At 41.6% G+C, this 18,111-nt stretch overlaps 1 protein-coding gene and 1 pseudogene across 1 annotated transcript in view; one reads left to right on the top strand and one right to left on the bottom strand.

Annotated features, from left to right (window-relative positions):
- Positions 1 to 18,111, bottom strand: part of LAMB4 (laminin subunit beta 4) — a 68,134-nt gene that overhangs the window by 36,627 nt on the left and 13,396 nt on the right. Inside the window, 9 exon segments of the mRNA XM_043507807.1 lie at positions 1,804 to 1,954; positions 2,962 to 3,041; positions 3,993 to 4,102; positions 6,157 to 6,336; positions 7,138 to 7,326; positions 8,959 to 9,079; positions 13,234 to 13,448; positions 13,640 to 13,703; positions 15,582 to 15,770. Coding sequence (XP_043363742.1) covers positions 1,804 to 1,954; positions 2,962 to 3,041; positions 3,993 to 4,102; positions 6,157 to 6,336; positions 7,138 to 7,326; positions 8,959 to 9,079; positions 13,234 to 13,448; positions 13,640 to 13,703; positions 15,582 to 15,770 — 1,299 coding nt within the window.
- On the top strand, positions 12,941 to 13,057 carry LOC119850260 (annotated as a pseudogene).

Below are 18,111 nucleotides of genomic sequence, written 5' to 3'. Positions count from 1 at the left end.
TCTCTGAATTTGTCCTACAGCTTGTCCACTAAACATGGCAAAATAAGACTCTGTGTGTGTGTGTGTGAGAATTATAAAATATCCAGCCCAATTGTATATGAACTGAATTAATGTATTAATGAATTAATGTATCCCATTGGCATAAGGATTCTGATACACAGGCCTGTAAATTCCAATTTCATAGTCACCAGTGGTTTAATTAATTCCCTAAACCAAAACTCTTGTTGCAATATTAAACATTAGCAGCATTTGTTGCAATTCTTTGTTGAATGATTACTGTAGTATCTGTTTACCTGTTCCAACCCTGGTTTTCTTACGCTTCGTTTCTTGCTCCTGTTTAATACAATATTTCCATTTTCAATAGTGAAATCATATCCTTGCTGCTGAAAATAGACATCACACCTTGGTAAAGCTGTTGCTTTAACCTTAAAAGCAAAAATGGATGATTTATGTGACAGCGCAGTTTGAACAATCTTTCAGCATAGATGACCATGTAAAAATGAAAATCCAAACAATAGGCTACAGTCTCTCTGGTGTAAATGGGGGAAGCTCCAAGAATTTGGCTCAATAAGCATTGAAAATGTCTCTCTTTCGCAATGCCTATGTCTTCACTGCAAATACCTTGAATTAGCTAACTTGCGTTGAAACAGCTGTGAAGACACAGCATCTGAGCTTTTAACTCAGGTTAGCAGCTCAGGTTCAACCCCAGAGTCCCCCTTGAGTTGGTAACATGAGTTAAAAGCAGAGTTGCCATGTCGTCACTGCTGTGTAACCCTAGCTAGGTAATTCGAGTTAAGAACACGCTTTTATCTGCAGCAAAGATATAACCACTGTTCCAACTAGCTTTTATTGCCACAGACAATTGGCACTCCACACTATGTCCCAGAAATCTGTTTTCTATTTCATTACTGGAACATAGGTTCCAGATTACTGCTTGTGATTATATCTGATTATTTGCAGATATGCCAAGCAAATAAATAATTTTTTATTATCCCCTGCTTGTGGCTTCTCAAGGACACATGAGAGAGGAAACATTTGTAGAAATCTTGGCGGAAGAAGAGAACACATTCCAGTAGAACCAAAGCTTGCATTGTGGATGCACAACAGCAATGTCTATATTAAGAAACTATTCTAAAAATCAATATTCTAAAAGACATATGGACTGGCTCAGTTATGTGAACTTTTGAAGAATCTGGACTAAGTTCAGAGTCAGTGTATGCAGTGGTGTAAGCAAGTCTAAACAAGTCCATTAGAGCTATGCTAAAGCTGGCATTAATGAGTAGAGGAAGACCCACACCCCTCACATATGGGAAGCCACAGTTGGGATAGAACCACATAGAAAGGTTCTTTCTAATAAAGTGCTTTGGCCAGAGATGAAGGTCTGTGCCAGGCACCTCAGCACTCCAGAGTATCCAGCTGCCATCATGGCCTCTCGGGCTCTTTGGCAGCTGGCATAAGCCTTCAGGATGCTCTAATTTACACTCGGAACTGGCCAGGTACCTGGACAACTCAAGACTGGGGGAACACAGAGGACACCTGTGGGCACTTCTCCAAGGGCTCTCTGGTTACAGTCAAAGACTAGGGCCAGGGAGTGTCAGTCAGTGTAATTTACACAATGAGGAGTGTCATTTAAAATTACAGGGGAGGGCGAGGAACCCACTTGACATGAAATTATCGTCCATCCTCCTTTTGGTTGCTTTTCCTGCTACAGCACTCTCCCCTTTGCCCTCAGCATTCCACTGACACCAGCCTAGACTCCCTTACACATTACCTCTGAATACCGCACATAAAAGCGAAACATACCAAAGGTGCAGATCCGGGAAGTGGCTTTGCATGCTCTGCTTCATAGATATAATAATCCAATGGTAAAAAGAAGTAGCCTGGGGCTGCTTCTGTACATTGACGGCCCACAATGTTAGGAAGACATTTACACTGCCCATCGCTTGATGAACACCTGGATGAACAGGTGGGAAAGAAGAGTCTCATAAATGCACATATGTTTGTGTACCATACACAGGGGGTAGCTATTCTACCTTTGCTTTTATTCTTATTGTTTCTTTCATTGTAAAATTAACTCAATTTTTAAATATTTTTCCAGCAACTACTATTTCTTTCTTGTAATGCTGGAGTTTATTCCAGTGCTTCTTTATTAATCAGCTGGCAAAGGTATATGTTTGTCACCCTTGATTGCACTACCAATTCCATAAACTGCAATATGTCCTGTATTCACTAGCTTGGTTTTACCTAACCATGTGCATAGAAACATATTGTAGGAGTTACTATATGGGACTACACCATGCACTCTAGTAACCTTTTTCCTGGAGTAATAAAGACCCTGACCCAGCAAAGTATAGGGCCAACGTTTTCAAATGTGAGTGGCCTAAAGTCCTGCATTTTTTTTAAAGCAATGGGAACTCAGTACCTTTGAAAACCAGGCTATTTATTTAGATGCCTAAACATGAATGTAGGAATCCAAATTCAAAAATATTGTCCCTAACTAACTGTACAATGTTGGGGGCCCTGTGCATCGGGAGTCAGGTTGGGGTGGTTTGTACTTTTCATTTAACTGATCTTGAATCTTAATGATTTAAAATTTGCTTCAGAGAAAAAGATAAGAGCACATCTACATAAACACTTACTGCATAGCAAGCTAAGGTGTCCAGCCGTCCAGTGTGCTGCGCACAAACTGTACACATGGACCCTGCTGCTGCACACTAAAAGTTCCCTAGTATGTACTGACATTTCCTGGTCAGACTCAAATCCATTTAAACATCGCTAATAGAGTCACAAAATCTTATACACCAGGGTGTTTTACATTGCTCACACACGATGAACCTCTGTCTCTAAACTACTTGGTTTCTTCATTAACCATGAGATCCCATGACCCTATCAAACAGGTGCAATATGTGCTGGTGTTAATTCATCACAATCAAAAGGAGAATGATACTTTAAATGACTTACAAGTTATTGTGGGCTCCACCAATGTCACAGCCACACGGAGAACAGCCATATAAATTATTCCCAAGCCCCCAGTATCCTACCTATGATAAGAAAGGAAAATGTATTGATTTTTGGCGGGAATATTTAACAAATAACAAAAAGCCCAATCCTTTTTGACTAAAAGAAACTCTGCTTTCATTGGGACTATCGATTTCATTCATTTTCTTTCTGCAAAAGCTGGTGCCAGTAAACTTGGCTGCACAAATGTTCACAAAAAGGCCCAATCAAGGATGAAGCTCAGTCATTTAAAGTGTCAAGTGAATATTCATAGACAATGCTTTTCAATACTTGTCCAACCCTAACTGTTCCCACCTACATTTTCAGCCATGACAACTTCCCCCATAAAAGAACATAGAAGGCATAAGCCATCAAGTGTTTTCAACAACAGTGAGTATGGGTAGTCTCACAAGGAATTATCTCCACCATTACTCAGGGCCGTCATACTGGGGACATGGTAGAAACTGCAGAGGTCACTCACAAGGCAGTAGCCCTCTGCCCCATCCCCACTGGAGTCTTCTGGGGGATGTACTTGGGGCAATCTAACTATCTCTACAGGGCTACAGCATTTGCTGGTTTAGTCATCTAACAGCTCAATCCTGCTCCATTGAAAACAATGGGAGTTTTGCCAGTAACTTCAGTAAGAGCAGAATCTGGCTATGTGCCAGTCAGCCAGACCAGGCTGAATCAATTGAGCACCACAGAGGACCATCTCCAGGTTGCTTTAATTAGAATGGGTGGAGAGACTCATCTGAGGGCTCCTTGTAGCAAGGACTATTTGTTCTCATGCCCTGTCACTCTTTTTTGTCTAATTCTATGATAAATGTTGTGGCTTATGGGCCATTTCCACTTGGCATCGTGTTGTGTTCCCCTTTAATAGGAGGTCCATGGCAGAGGCAAATAAGGAGGCAGGATATGGGCAAGGGAACGACTTTTGAGGAGGTGTAAAACAGGATGCTACATGAAGCAATAACAAAAGCCTCCTGATTACATACAAGGCATTCTTCACAATGTGGCCCTGTGACAAAGCGCTGGCAGAGGCACTCTCCAGTCACTGGATCACACATCGAGAAAGACAAGCTCCCAGAAGGGTTGCAAGAGCAGGCTGCAAGGAAAGAAACACATAATCACCTCTGTTAGTACCACTGCAGGAACAAGCCCTATGCTGACTTTTGGTGGGAATTCGAAATAACCATTGCACTCAAGTATCGGGGGAACAAACTGTAGAAGACCAGCTTCAGAATCCAATTAACACTTCGCAAACCAGCTGTTTCTGAGGGGCAGATCATTTTCCTCACGTATTTGTGGTGGGCATCTGAAAGGAGAAGCTCTGCTGGTGTGCAAGGGATGACTCTGGCAAAACATGTTGGACTCCTGGAAGAAGTTCTGTGCAGTGGTTTCTGCTGAATTCTTCATCTTTGTTCCACTTTAGTATTCTCACCTTTGCTGAGCCTAACCTCTGCCTTTATTATCCTTATTGTTATTTATTCTTTGATCAGCACAATGTGTTTGCAAAATTTGACAGTCCCTGAGGAGGACAAGGGTGCACAATTTCACTTGAAACTGGTTCAAAGAAACGATTGGCTGAAAGTTCAAGAGTAATGCAGTCTGCAGCCTTCTGATACCCAGCATGTCAGGTTTGCCACCTGCTTGATCTTTACCAGCCCAAAGTACAGGGTCTCCTAAATCATCCCCAAAAGAGTGCTCTCACATGGTAATGCAGACCTCATCTGTTTTGTTTCTATTCCAGGTGGGTTTATATGGACTTCCATTCATATTTCTAAGGTATAAAAACATGAATATGAATGTTCAGCTAGGGATTTTGAGGACATTCCCCTTTTCCTCTGTTTAAAAGGCACTGGTTTACCTGCCCAGGTAAATAGTTTCTATATGCTTTTGAAATACTAACCCAGGACATGACTCTGCAAAATCTGATGTAAGGTGCTTGCAATGGACATTTGTCTGTGTCACTAACAACCCTACAAACTGACAGCAGAACATTACAACCTGGGACAGCATGCGTGTTGCAAGCCAGGAGGGCAGTGCGTTGCGGGAGGCATGCTGGGGAAGTCTTGCATAAAGCCTACCTGCACTATTAGCGATTCAAGCTAGTCTCCTTCGTGATTACCAAATTACCCTGATACTTGTTTAATATAAATAAAAATATCATCTGTTTGAAATCAAAGGAATCAGATCACATATTTACTACCATGTTTTTGGCAAATCGTATATTTCTAGTCCTACTTTCCTTTATTGACTGGTCTCCATTACTGGGGGGACCTGATAACAGTCTTCAAACAAGTTAAAGCTATTATAAAGAGGATGGTGATCAATTGTTCTCCATGTCACTGAAATAGGACAAGAAGTAATGGGCTTAATGTGAAGCAAGGGAGATTTAGGTTGGATATTAGAAAAACTTTCTAACTGTAAGGGTAGTCAAGCTCTGGAATAAGCTTCCAAGGGAAGTTATAGAATCCCCGTCACAGGAGGTTTTTATGAACAGGTTGGAGGTGCTGACTTTCTGGTTTCCCTGGGGGTGCTCGACCCCTGCTACACCCCAGACCCCATCCCTCCCTTACCCTGCCTCTTCCCACCCTGTTCCTCCCCTCCCCAAGCACACTCTGCCCTTGCTCCACCTCTTCCTACCACCGCTCTTCCCCCCCCCCGCCCCACTGCCTCCTGCATGCCACTGAACAGTAGATCACTGATGGGCGGGAGGCACTAGGGGAGGAGCTGATCAGCAGGGCCCACTGGCAGATGGGAGGCATGGGGGGGGGTGAAGAGGGAGGAGCTGACCAGCAGGGCTGCTGGTGGGTGCTGAGCACCCACAATTTTTTCCCATGGGTGCTCCAGCCCTGGAGCATCCACGGAGTTGGCACCTCTGGGTAGGACAAATACCTGTCAGGGATGATCTAGGTTTACATGGTCCTGCCACAGTGCAGTGGACTGAACTGGATGACTTTTTCAGGTCCCTTCCAGCCCTACATTTCTGATTCATTTCAGATCATTTCCAGGAAATATCATCGTGAAGTAAGTGACATAAGTGACGGCAGACAACCTGATGTGACTTGTAAAGGGGCCAGATTTATTTTTTATCTGCCTCTGTCACATAAAATTAAGTTTTGAAAGGAAAAAAGAAAAAGATCATAGTTTACATACGCTGGCAGCCAAGAAGATCACTGCCACTCAGCCCATAGTAGTTCCGCCTGCACTGGTCACAACGGACTCCCTCAACGTTTTCCTTGCAAAGGCACCGACCAGCAATAGTTCCAAGAATAGGGTCTGTACAGCTTTCACACAACCCACTGTATAATGTGCCTTCTGGGTCACAATCACAGGCTACAAACACAGATATTCAAATGGAGATGTGGAAATAATGATATTTAGAAATACACATTAAAATGCAGGTCCCATAACTGCTATTATTTATTAAATATTTGTATTCAGGTAGTGCCCAGAGACTCCTGCCAGGATAAGGGCCCCAGAGTGTTAGACACTCTAAAAGCAAAGCCTCATCTTAACCAGAATTATTCCAAGGGCCTTCCTGGCAAAACATATTGGAGGGGGAGTTACCCATCCCTTGAAGAATGCAAATGCTTCCCTCTTCTCTTTGTGCAGAGGGAGGAGTAATAGTCCCATCCTAGTCACTCCTCACCCTCTTTCAGGTACCTAGCATCTCCAAGATGGTAGGAAAAAGCAAGCAATACACTCCTGAATAGGGTTCTGGTAAATCCATCTTGAAGGATGCAAGGTTATAGGGAATTCATTGTGTTCGCCTCTTCTCTTGCATCTATGCAGGGGCTGGCCGGACTCTGGCCATTTATGGCTATTCATATTTACGCTGATTTGTTACAAGAAAGATAACCTCCCTGCTGGACTTCAAAGCTGAATTCAGTGATGAGCCATAGTTGAAATTAATGCAGGGTCTTTTTCCTTGAAAATGCTGTTAATCAACTGGTCTATACAATGCTTCCGCTTCTGAGGTAGGCAAACATTTTTACATCTATATTGATTATTAAAGTGTATCAATGAAGAAAGCACTTGGAGAGGGTAGCAGCTTACAAAGAGAACTGGAAATATTTAATTTTGAGCCAATCGTTGTTAACCATTTGTAAAGGGGGGAAAGAACAGCGCACTTACGGATGCAGGCACGAGGGTCTGAAATTGTTCTGAGGGGATCCCGGTAAAAGAAGGGCTTGCACTGATCACAGTGTTGCCCCATGGTATGGTGCTGGCAGTCTTCACATACGCCACCACTGATGCGGTCATTAGCTATGTACACGGCCATGTCAAAATGGCATCGGTCCGAATGGCCATTGCATTTACACGCTAAAACAGAAAACAGTGTGGTTTATTTAAGAGCTGGCACATTTTGATTCATACTTCTGATCGTGCTCCCACTGAAGTCAATAATTAATGTTAATATTATTTTTTAATTTGTATTTGTAGTAGTGCCCTAATGTGTCACTAATGACTACGGCCCCATTATGCCAGGTGATTTACAAGCCCAGGATCTGTACATAGTACCATGCTCAGAGAGATTACAATGTATGGCCCTGATCCTGCAAACAAGTACACTATGCAAGTTAGTAGTTCAACTGACTTCAGTGGGATTACGCACTTGCAAAAAGCTAAGCACATGGATGAGTGTTTGCAGGATTGGGGCCTAATCAAAGACAAAGTGGAACCAGTGAGTGTGACAAACAATAGGAGGGAATGGAGTGGGAGGATGAGGTAAATATAATAAGTTCACTTGTTTACATACGTTAGCAATATGCATAACTGATAATTCTGAATAATTATAAACTCTCGTTTGGTGTGGATGTGTGTTTTTTAAAATACCAGTCAATCAGTGTAAAGTGTCATTGGTTTCAGTGAGAGCAATAGGCAGTGTTGCCAATTCTCATGATCTGATCATGAATAATTTGATTTTTGTTACAGCTGGAGCCAGTTTTCATGGGATGTCTTGCCCTGCCCAGGGGAAAAGCCCCTCTGATTGGCTGCCTTCCCCACTTTCTTATCTCTTGGGAAAGAACAACCAACCAGAGCTGCTGCAGGAGGCGGGTAGTGCCCCCCATACCTGTAGAAAGTGAGTCATCTCCTCTTTTCCCCTGTGAAGAGGGAGAAGAGGACACAACTGGAACTGAACAGCACCCCTTCCTCTCCTGCTCAGGCTTAGGGAGGATGAAAAAGACCTGGAGCTGACAACCCCACTCAAAAGCCTGGCGGGGGGTGAATAGTTCCTGGGTCTGACCGCCCCGCAAGCCTGGGAGTGGGGATGAAGAATGTCACAGCTGAAGTAAAGTGTCTGATTCTGATCTCACACTGTCTTTACCAGCATGAAAATTCAGTGGAGCGACTCATAATTTTCACTGATATAACAACTGAGAACACAGTCAGATGCACAGAATTTACAGATCAGATTCAGCGGTATGGTCTGACTGCTTTACATCACTGGGGTGGTGCAAAGCAGCTGGAGCGTAAAGGTAAATCTGGCCCAGAATGTCTTAGATCCCTGTGGCCATCACAATTTTCTAGTGTACTGAAGATGGTTTAGTAATCTGCTAGTAATCTACTGAAAAGAATACAGCTTTGTCTAAATAATATTCTCATTTGCAACAAGAACCCTAACCAGTGAATAATCTCTTTTGCCTTCTTTGCCTTTTCTTGTTCACTTTACTTTTATTCTTTACAGAGAATTGGAAATTGAAATAGCTCTCCTTCACTGAGAGCAACACAAATGTTGGGCTATACGGATATACCACCAGGGGACGCAGCAGTTGCCACATATCTCGCCTGACAATGCATCGCTGACACCTGAATCCATCTAGGTTATCCTATTCTCGTTTAAGCATGAGAAATGAGCCCATGTGAAAGCTTATCTGTCCTTGTAGGCAATGCATGGGATTGTACTGTGCTATCACCTATCTGATGAAAATTAAGTAACTATTTGTCAGGTACATTTGCAAGCATTATCCTGTGATCCTTCAGCTGGCCTCCAGGGAGCATCATTGTAGAATTCTTTACACCTTTCACAGGACATGCCGTCAGTGTTGTGCTGACAGACACATCTGCCATGAACCTGCAACATGTCAACAACAAAAATAAGTGAATTTTCTTTAGTCCGTTGTCTTTGGGACATTGGGCAGGAAAAACAACACTCCACCCAAACCCACCCCAATATAGTTTTCTTTCATGTGGGATAAAATATTACTTTTTGATTCTTGAAAATTGAAAATTTCCATAGAGCCAGAACCAGATCAGGTTTCCTCTCTCTCTTAGAGGGAGAAATTTAGTATGTTAACTATAATGAAACACGGTATTCCTGATGTGTGTTTCGTCTCCAGAAAGTAACTGATTTCACGAGTGAATTTGCCTTCTTTGCTGAGATAAGCTTCAAATCTACAAATTTATTATTTGCCAAAATTGAACAGTTCTACATCACATGAAGAGTCCTATGTACTCGCATGGCTGGATAGATCCCCACAAAATGCTATATGCCAACCTAAAATGTTCCCATGTAAAAAATACCTAGGCTTGTGGTATGCCATCATAAGCAGAGAAATTCAGAGCCCTCTGGCTCCCTCATGTGACAAACAATTCTCAGTTACATGAGCAAGAGATATGGACAGCGTGTGGAAACAATAACCAACCTGTTTTAAAGATATTGAAAAAATTTTAGAAAAGATACTTCTACTGACAGAAACTGTGGTATACACAAAAAGAAAAGGAGTACTTGTGGCACCTTAGAGACTAACAAATTTATTAGAGCATAAGCTTTCGTGAGCTACAGCTCACTTCATCGGATGCATTTGGTGGAAAAAACAGAGGAGAGATTTATATACACACACACAGAGAACATGAAACAATGGGTTTATCATACACACTGTAAGGAGAGTGATCACTTAAGATAAGCCATCACCAACAGCAGGGGGGGGAAAGGAGGAAAACCTTCCATGGTGACAAACAGGTAGGCTAATTCCAGCAGTTAACAAGAATATCAGAGGAACAGTGGGGTGTGGGGTGGGAGGGAGAAATACCATGGGGAAATAGTTTTACTTTGTGTAATGACTCATCCATTCCCAGTCTCTATTCAAGCCTAAGTTAATTGTATCCAGTTTGCAAATTAATTCCAATTCAGCAGTCTCTCATTGGAGTCTGTTTTTGAAGCTTTTTTGTTGAAGTATAGCCACTCTTAGGTCTGTGATCGAGTGACCAGAGAGATTGAAGTGTTCTCCAACTGGTTTTTGAATGTTATAATTCTTGACGTCTGATTTGTGTCCATTCATTCTTTTACGTAGAGACTGTCCAGTTTGGCCAATGTACATGGCAGAGGGGCATTGCTGGCACATGATGGCATATATCACATTGGTAGATGCGCAGGTGAACGAGCCTCTGATAGTGTGGCTGATGTGATTAGGCCCTATGATGGTATCCCCTGAATAGATATGTGGACAGAGTTGGCAACGGGCTTTGTTGCAAGGATAGGTTCCTGGGTTAGTGGTTCTGTTGTGTGGTGTGTGGTTGCTGGTGAGTATTTGCTTCAGATTGGGGGGCTGTCTGTAAGCAAGGACTGGTCTGTCTCCCAAGATCTGTGAGAGTGATGGATCATCCTTCAGGATAGGTTGTAGATCCTTGATGATGCATTGGAGAGGTTTTAGTTGGGGGCTGAAGGTGATGGCTAGTGGCGTTCTGTTGTTTTTTTTGTTGGGCTCTCCTGTAGTAGGTGACTTCTGGGTACTCTTCTGGCTCTGTCAATCTGTTTCTTCACTTCAGCAGGTGGGTATTGTAGTTGTAGGAATTCATGATAGAAATCTTGTAGGTGTTTGTCTCTGTCTGAGGGGTTGGAGCAAATGCGGTTATATCGTAGCGCTTGGCTGTAGACAATGGATCGAGTGGTATGATCTGGATGAAAGCTAGAGGCATGTAGGTAGGAATAGCGGTCAGTAGGTTTCCGATATAGGGTGGTGTTTATGTGACCATCGCTTATTAGCACCGTAGTGTCCAGGAAGTGGATCTCTTGTGTGGACTGGTCCAGGCTGAGGTTGATGGTGGGATGGAAATTGTTGAAATCATGGTGGAATTCCTCAAGAGCTTCTTTTCCATGGGTCCAGATGATGAAGATGTCATCAATGTAGCGCAAGTAGAGTAGGGGCATTAGGGGACGAGAGCTGAGGAAGCGTTGTTCTAAGTCAGCCATAAAAATGTTGGCATACTGTGGGGCCATGTGGGTACCCATCGCAGTGCCGCTGATTTGAAGGTATACATTGTCACCAAATGTGAAATAGTTATGGGTGAGGACAAAGTCACAAAGTTCAGCCACCAGGTTAGCCATGACAGTATTGGGGATACTGTTCCTGACGGCTTGTAGTCCATCTTTGTGTGGAATGTTGGTGTAGACGGCTTCTACATCCATAGTGGCTAGGATGGTGTTTTTAGGAAGATCACTAATGGACTGTAGTTTCCTCAGGAAGTCAGTGGTGTCTCGAAGATAGCTGGGAGTGCTGGTAACGAAGGGCCTGAGGAGGGAGTCTACATAGCCAGACAATCCTGCTGTCAGGGTGCCAATGCCTGAGATGATGGGGCGTCCAGGATTTCCAGGTTTATGGATCTTGGGTAGCAGATAGAATACCCCAGGTTGGGGCTCCAGGGGTGTGTCTGTGCGGATTTGTTCTTGTCCTTTTTCAGGGAGTTTCTTGAGCAAATGCTGTAGTTTCTTTTGCAAAAAGAAAAGGAGTACTTGTGGCACCTTAGAGACTAACAAATTTATTAGAGCATAAGCTTTCGTGAGCTACAGCTCACTTCACGAAAGCTTATGCTCTAATAAATTTGCTAGTCTCTAAGGTGCCACAAGTACTCCTTTTCTTTTTGCGAATACAGACTAACACGGCTGCTACTCTGAAACCTGTAGTTTCTTTTGGTAACTCTCAGTGGGATCAGAGGGTAATGGCTTGTAGAAAGTGGTGTTGGAGAGCTGCCTAGTAGCCTCTTGTTCATACTCCGACCTATTCATGATGACGACAGCACCTCCTTTGTCAGCCTTTTTGATTATGATGTCAGAGTTGTTTCTGAGGCTGTGGATGGCACTGTGGAACACTTCAATCTCTCTGGTCACTCGATCACAGACCTAAGAGTGGCTATACTTCAACAAAAAAGCTTCAAAAACAGACTCCAACGAGAGACTGCTGAATTGGAATTAATTTGCAAACTGGATGCAATTAACTTAGGCTTTAATAGAGACTGGGAATGGATGAGTCATTACACAAAGTAAAACTATTTCCCCATGGTATTTCTCCCTCCCACCCCACACCCCACTGTTCCTCTGATATTCCTGTTAACTGCTGGAAATAGCCTACCTTGCTTGTCACCATGAAAGGTTTTCCTCCTTTCCCCCCCCCTGCTGCTGGTGATGGCTTATCTTAAGTGATCACTCTCCTTACAGTGTGTATGATAAACCCATTGTTTCATGTTCTCTGTGTGTGTATATAAATCTCTCCTCTGTTTTTTCCACCAAATGCATCCGATGAAGTGAGCTGTAGCTCACGAAAGCTTATGCTCTAATAAATTTGTTAGTCTCTAAGGTGCCACAAGTACTCCTTTTCTTTTTGCGAATACAGACTAACACGGCTGCTACTCTGAAACCTGAGGTTTAAACACTTATATAAATTTATCCAGGAAAAAACACTAGTTCCAAATATGAAGGTACACTTTATTCTGTTCCTGACTTCTTGGACAATCTGTTGTTCATCAGTTTGTTTGTTTTTAATGTAGAAACAGGGAATTCTCTTTGTGCTGATGACTTTTCATGCAGCAGAGTTTTCACCAAGCCCTACTGGTGTTATAGAATGTACCCAACAAAGTAGCCATTCAAATCTGCACACAACACACATTACTTACTGGATTACATTTGCACCATTACAGCTCTGGTATTTTCATGCTATTATTAACATGTTTGAGTTTGGCTAAGATCAAGTGTAGTATCTGTTCTTATCAGTTTAATATCTGATACGTCCTCTATCTGAGGACTATATATTAAATAGTTATTATAGTACTACCACTCTAGTGCCAACAGGGGTCAGATCCTGGTCTCTTTTAATCTGGTCCAGTGTTTTGAATGGAGGAAGCAATGTTAAAACGTTTTTAAAATGTTGAATTACAAATTGCAATCCAAGGATAATCATCCAAAAATTACCACATAGGGAATCCCCTTTTAGGACTGAAAGTTTTATAGCTTACCATTCCAGGCTGATAGAAAACATCACCCCGCAGTTTCTTCACTGGACTGCATTGGCTGGCATGACCATTACAAAAGCAACTTCCACGGACAACCATTTCATAAACTGCATAATAATATTTTTCAAGGAGATCACTTTGCCTTCTTCCAAATAAAGTATCCCCAAGAGTGTGGAGTTTCGTGAAATTTATTCTCAGGTTTGTTAAGATGATGAGCTCTGGGATAAGAGAAAGGAAATCAAGAACCACAATTAACCTAAAAACTCTGTTCACTTGAAAATCTACAGGGTGCTCAGCTGTAAATTAGCTACATTACACCCATTTACACTAGCTGAGGATCTAGAGTACTGTCTTTAACATGCAAGACAAACAAATAACTATCTGTAAAGAAAATCCAAAATATACATACCCTGGATAGATCGGATATAAGGATTTTCTATTTCAAAGCTGGGATCCAAAGCTTTTAAGACAACCTGTAAAACAAATGAATGTATATTTAAACATGCAAAGTATTATTTTAGTACATAAAGGCAAATATTTTAGCTAAAGTTTATTACTGTATAATTAATACCTATTGGAAATAAGATAATGATTAATAAAATTGCTTGCCATTTTGTTAATCATATAAAAAAAGAACAGGATTAGGGCCCTGATTCAGCAAAGCACTTAAGCATGTAAATCCACCCTTATTCAGTAAGGCCTTGGTTTAGCAACGTACTTAAGTGCATGCCTAATAAAGTATATGAGTAGTCCTGTTGGCTTCAGTGAGGCCTGCACAGATGTTTGAATTTGGACACATAACTACATTCCTGAATGAGGGCCCAAAGCACTTATAATTGTGCTTGAAGTTAAGCATCTGCTTAAGTGCTTTGCTGACTTGAGGCCTGAAATTGTAGCAATGTAGCAAAGCATGACCCAATTTAGTCTAGGGGAGTAAGGGTATGGAGTTAAAGAAATAGCTAGCTCAGCCCTATGTGAAGCTGGGTTCAGGGTCAATATTACATTGATGTACAGGATTCAGAAGGGAATGAAATGGAGAATTGCTAACAACCTCTTTAGGATCGTAGCTAACATACGATACTGAAGCGGAAGAGATGAATGGGGGGGTGTCACAGCGGACCGGGCCCTTTAAGAGGGAGTGGGGAACTGGAACCTGATTCCTGTGACAAAGGGGAATAGAAGTTAAGTAATTTAAGTGCAATTCTCTTAGGTATCCTATATAAATGTTTGCTGGTGAGTCTAATGGTTTTTGCAAATATGTGATCTTCATTTCTCTGAGAATCATGGTACCTGTTTTACTGAAAATCAAAAACTGCTGTGAAATTTAGTGTAAGTCTTGTTTTTAAACATTATTTTTAGCCCTATGAAACTTACAAAAACAAATTTCTAATACAGTGCTTTTAATAAATTTGGAAATATTTCAAGGCTAATTAATACTAAATATCAGTATAAAGCAAAAGAGCTAAAATGAGCAGCTAATATCTTGTATACAGTTATTAGTGATTCATTATGACACCTAAACATTTAATATAGCTGTGTGCGCACAGGTTGTATGAAGTAAAGCTGAGTGAATATAATACATTTCTCTTCAAAAATAATGTTAAAAATGGCTAATTCATTTTAAAAATTGTTTGCAAATATTTTGTTGGAACATGTTCATGAAATTCATAAATATTGGTGAGTATTCACAAATTCTTTTCCCAGTTTTAGATTCTGGGCAAACAACAACAAAAATGTTAATAAAATGATGCAAAATTTAATATATTATGTAACAAATAATATTGAGCTAGCTTTTGCATAAAGCATGATTTTTATGTATTATAAGCAGAACTGTGCAAACTTTTATGATACTCAATTGCCATCAGTGTCCCTTGGGACTCAGTAAAGCTTTTGAGTCCCCTTACTGAAAAACTTGTGCAGGAGACAGAAGACCCTTTTGGGGGATTTGTTAGAGAGACCAGCCCCTAGACCCACAGATTGAAGCTAAAGCAGGGAGCCAGCTAGCTGTCACCTGCAGATAACAAAGAATGGGCTTCTGCACAGGTCAGCAGAAGTTTAGGGGGAGTGAAGACCTGTTGTGGGGAGGGATTTATGGTTTAGAGAGGAAACCTGGAGAATCTACATAGTTTTGAATGAGATTTTGTATGTGTTCATTTGAACCTGAAACTCAAAATAAAACTCAGTGGTCGGGTTTTCTTCTCAGTGTAACCCATTGCAGGCATTTCCCCTTGTAAAACCAGTGTGAGAGACAAATCAGACCTAGGATACAAACTAGCTCACTGATATCTCATTGCCATGAGAAAAAAAAACAGTGTAATTTGAAGTAAAAAAGCACAAACACTAAGGAATACCTCGCCTTCAGTGGAGGGCTCAATGTCTGAATATCTTGGATCACAAACAATATCTCCCACTCCTTTTGCCAGACCAGAGGGGATGTTGGGGAAAGATTCAGCACAGTTTTGTGCAAAATACCTAAATATCTTCCAGGTGCGACCAAAGTCTGTGGAGCGCTCAACCAACATTGCTGCAGGGCGAAATGTCTGGAAGAAACATTGTTGCAATAATTCTTTAAACAGACTTTTGGGGAAAGTTTTTAATAGAACTAAGGGTATGTCTACACTGCAAATGGCAAGTGTGATTGTAGCACACAGAGACGTACCCAAGCTAGCTTTGATCTAGCCGCACCCACTCAGGACCCTGGGCCCACACTCAAGCAGCTGCCTGTACTGCTATGGCTTCACTTCTATTGTTACTCAAGCTATGTCAAAGTTAACACAAGTGTGTCCCCAACTACAGTCTAGATATATCCTAAATAGAAGAGTTTCTCTCTGAAAGGGAAGTTTCCTGGCAAACACTCCTTCCAAATAACGCCTTTTAGATTCATAGATACTAAGGTCAGAAGGGACCATTCTGATCATCTAGTCCAACCTCCTGCACAACGCAGGCAACAGAATCTCACCCACCCACTCCTACAAAAAACCTCACCTATGTCTGAGCTACTGAAGTCCTCAAATCGTGGTTTAAAGATTTCAAGGAGCAGAGAATCCTCCCTCAAGTGACCCGTGCCCCATGCTACAGAGGAAGGCAAAAAACCTCCAGGGCCTCTCCAATCTGTCCTGGAGGAAAATTCCTTCCCGACCCCAAATATGGCAATCAGCTAAACCCTGAGCATATGGGCAAGATTCACCAGCCAGATACTACAGAAAATTCTTTCCTGGGTAACTCAGATCCCATCCCTCTAATATCCCATCTCAGGGGATTCGGCCTATTTACCCTGAATATTTAAAGATCAATTAATTACCAAAATCACATTATCCCATCATACCATCTCCTCCATAAACTTATCAAGTAGAATCTTAAAGCCAGATAGATCTTTTACCCCCACTGCTTCCCTTGGAAGGCTATTCCAAAACTTCACTCCTCTGATGGTTAGAAACCTTCGTCTAATTTCAAGTCTAAACTTCCTGGTGTCCAGTTTATACCCATTTGTTCTTGTGTCCACATTGGTGCTGAGCTGAAATAATTCCTCTCCCTCTCCTGTATTTATCCCTCTGTTATATTTATAGAGAGCAATCATATCTCCCCTCAACCTTCTTTTAGTTAGGGTAAACAAGCCAAGCTCCTTAAGTCTCCTTTCATAAGACAAGTTTTCCATTCCTCGGATCATCCTAGTAGCCCTTCTCTGTACCTGCTCCAGTTTGAATTCATCCTTTTTAAACATGGGACACCAGAACTGCACACAGTATTCTAGGTGAGGTCTCACCAGTGCCTTGTATAATGGTACTAAAACCTCCTTATACCTACTGGAAATGCCTCTTCTGATGCACCCCAAAACTGCATTAGCTTTTTTCACAGCCATATCACATTGGCAGCTCATAGTCATCCTATGATCAACCAATACTCCAAGGTCCTTCTCTTCTGTTACTTCCAATTGATGCGTCTCCAATTTATAACTAAAATTCTTATTATTAATCCCTAAATGCATAACCTTACACTTCTCACTATTAAATTTCATCCTATTACTATTACTCCAGTTTACAAGGTCATCCGGATCCTCCTGTATAATATCCTGATCCTTCTCTGAATTGGCAATACCTCCCAGCTTTGTATCATCTGCAAACTTTATTGTGCCACTTTTTGTGCCAAGGTCACTAATAAAAAGATTAAATAAGATTGGTCCCAAAACTGATCCCTGAGGAACTCCACTAGTAACCTCTCTCCAGCCTGACAGTTCGCCTTTCAGTAGGACCCGTTGCAGTCTCCCCTTTAACCAATTCCTTATCCACCTTTTGATGTTCATATTGATCCCCATCTTCTCCAATTTAACTAATAATTCCCCATGTGGCACGGTATCAAACGCCTTACTGAAATCTAGGTAAATTAGATCCACTGCGTTTCCTTTATCTAAAAAATCTGTTACTTTTTCAAAGAAGGAGATCAGGTTGGTTTGGCACAATCTACCTTTTGTAAAACCATGTTGTATTTTGTCCCATTTACCATTGACTTCAATGTCCTTAACTAATTTCTCCTTCAAAAATTTTTTTCTTTTCTGGTTTAATTTATGTTGCTTTCATAAGCCCTCAGGTTTGAACCTACAAGCCCTCTGCACATGGAACTCCAATAACAGTTAATGACAATTCCAAGCATGCAGGTTTGCAGGCTTAATTCCCCAGTCAACTATTTGGGATACTTGATTTTCTGAAATAGAGTGATTAAGTATGAACTGAAGCACATAAGAAACTGGGTTCATCAACTGAGTTCTCTCAGCAAAAATGAATCACTAGTACTACCCAAAACTGGGAACAATGGTGAATAAGCAATTTTAAGAGAGCCAAGAAGGGGTGCTTTGGGAAAAATAGTACGAGACCATGTAATTAAAGA

Source organism: Dermochelys coriacea, chromosome 1, assembly GCF_009764565.3.
Source record: "Dermochelys coriacea isolate rDerCor1 chromosome 1, rDerCor1.pri.v4, whole genome shotgun sequence".
Classification (NCBI taxonomy): Eukaryota; Metazoa; Chordata; order Testudines; family Dermochelyidae; genus Dermochelys; species Dermochelys coriacea.
Note: the sequence above shows the minus strand (reverse complement) of the source record. Positions and strands in the feature narration are given on the sequence as shown.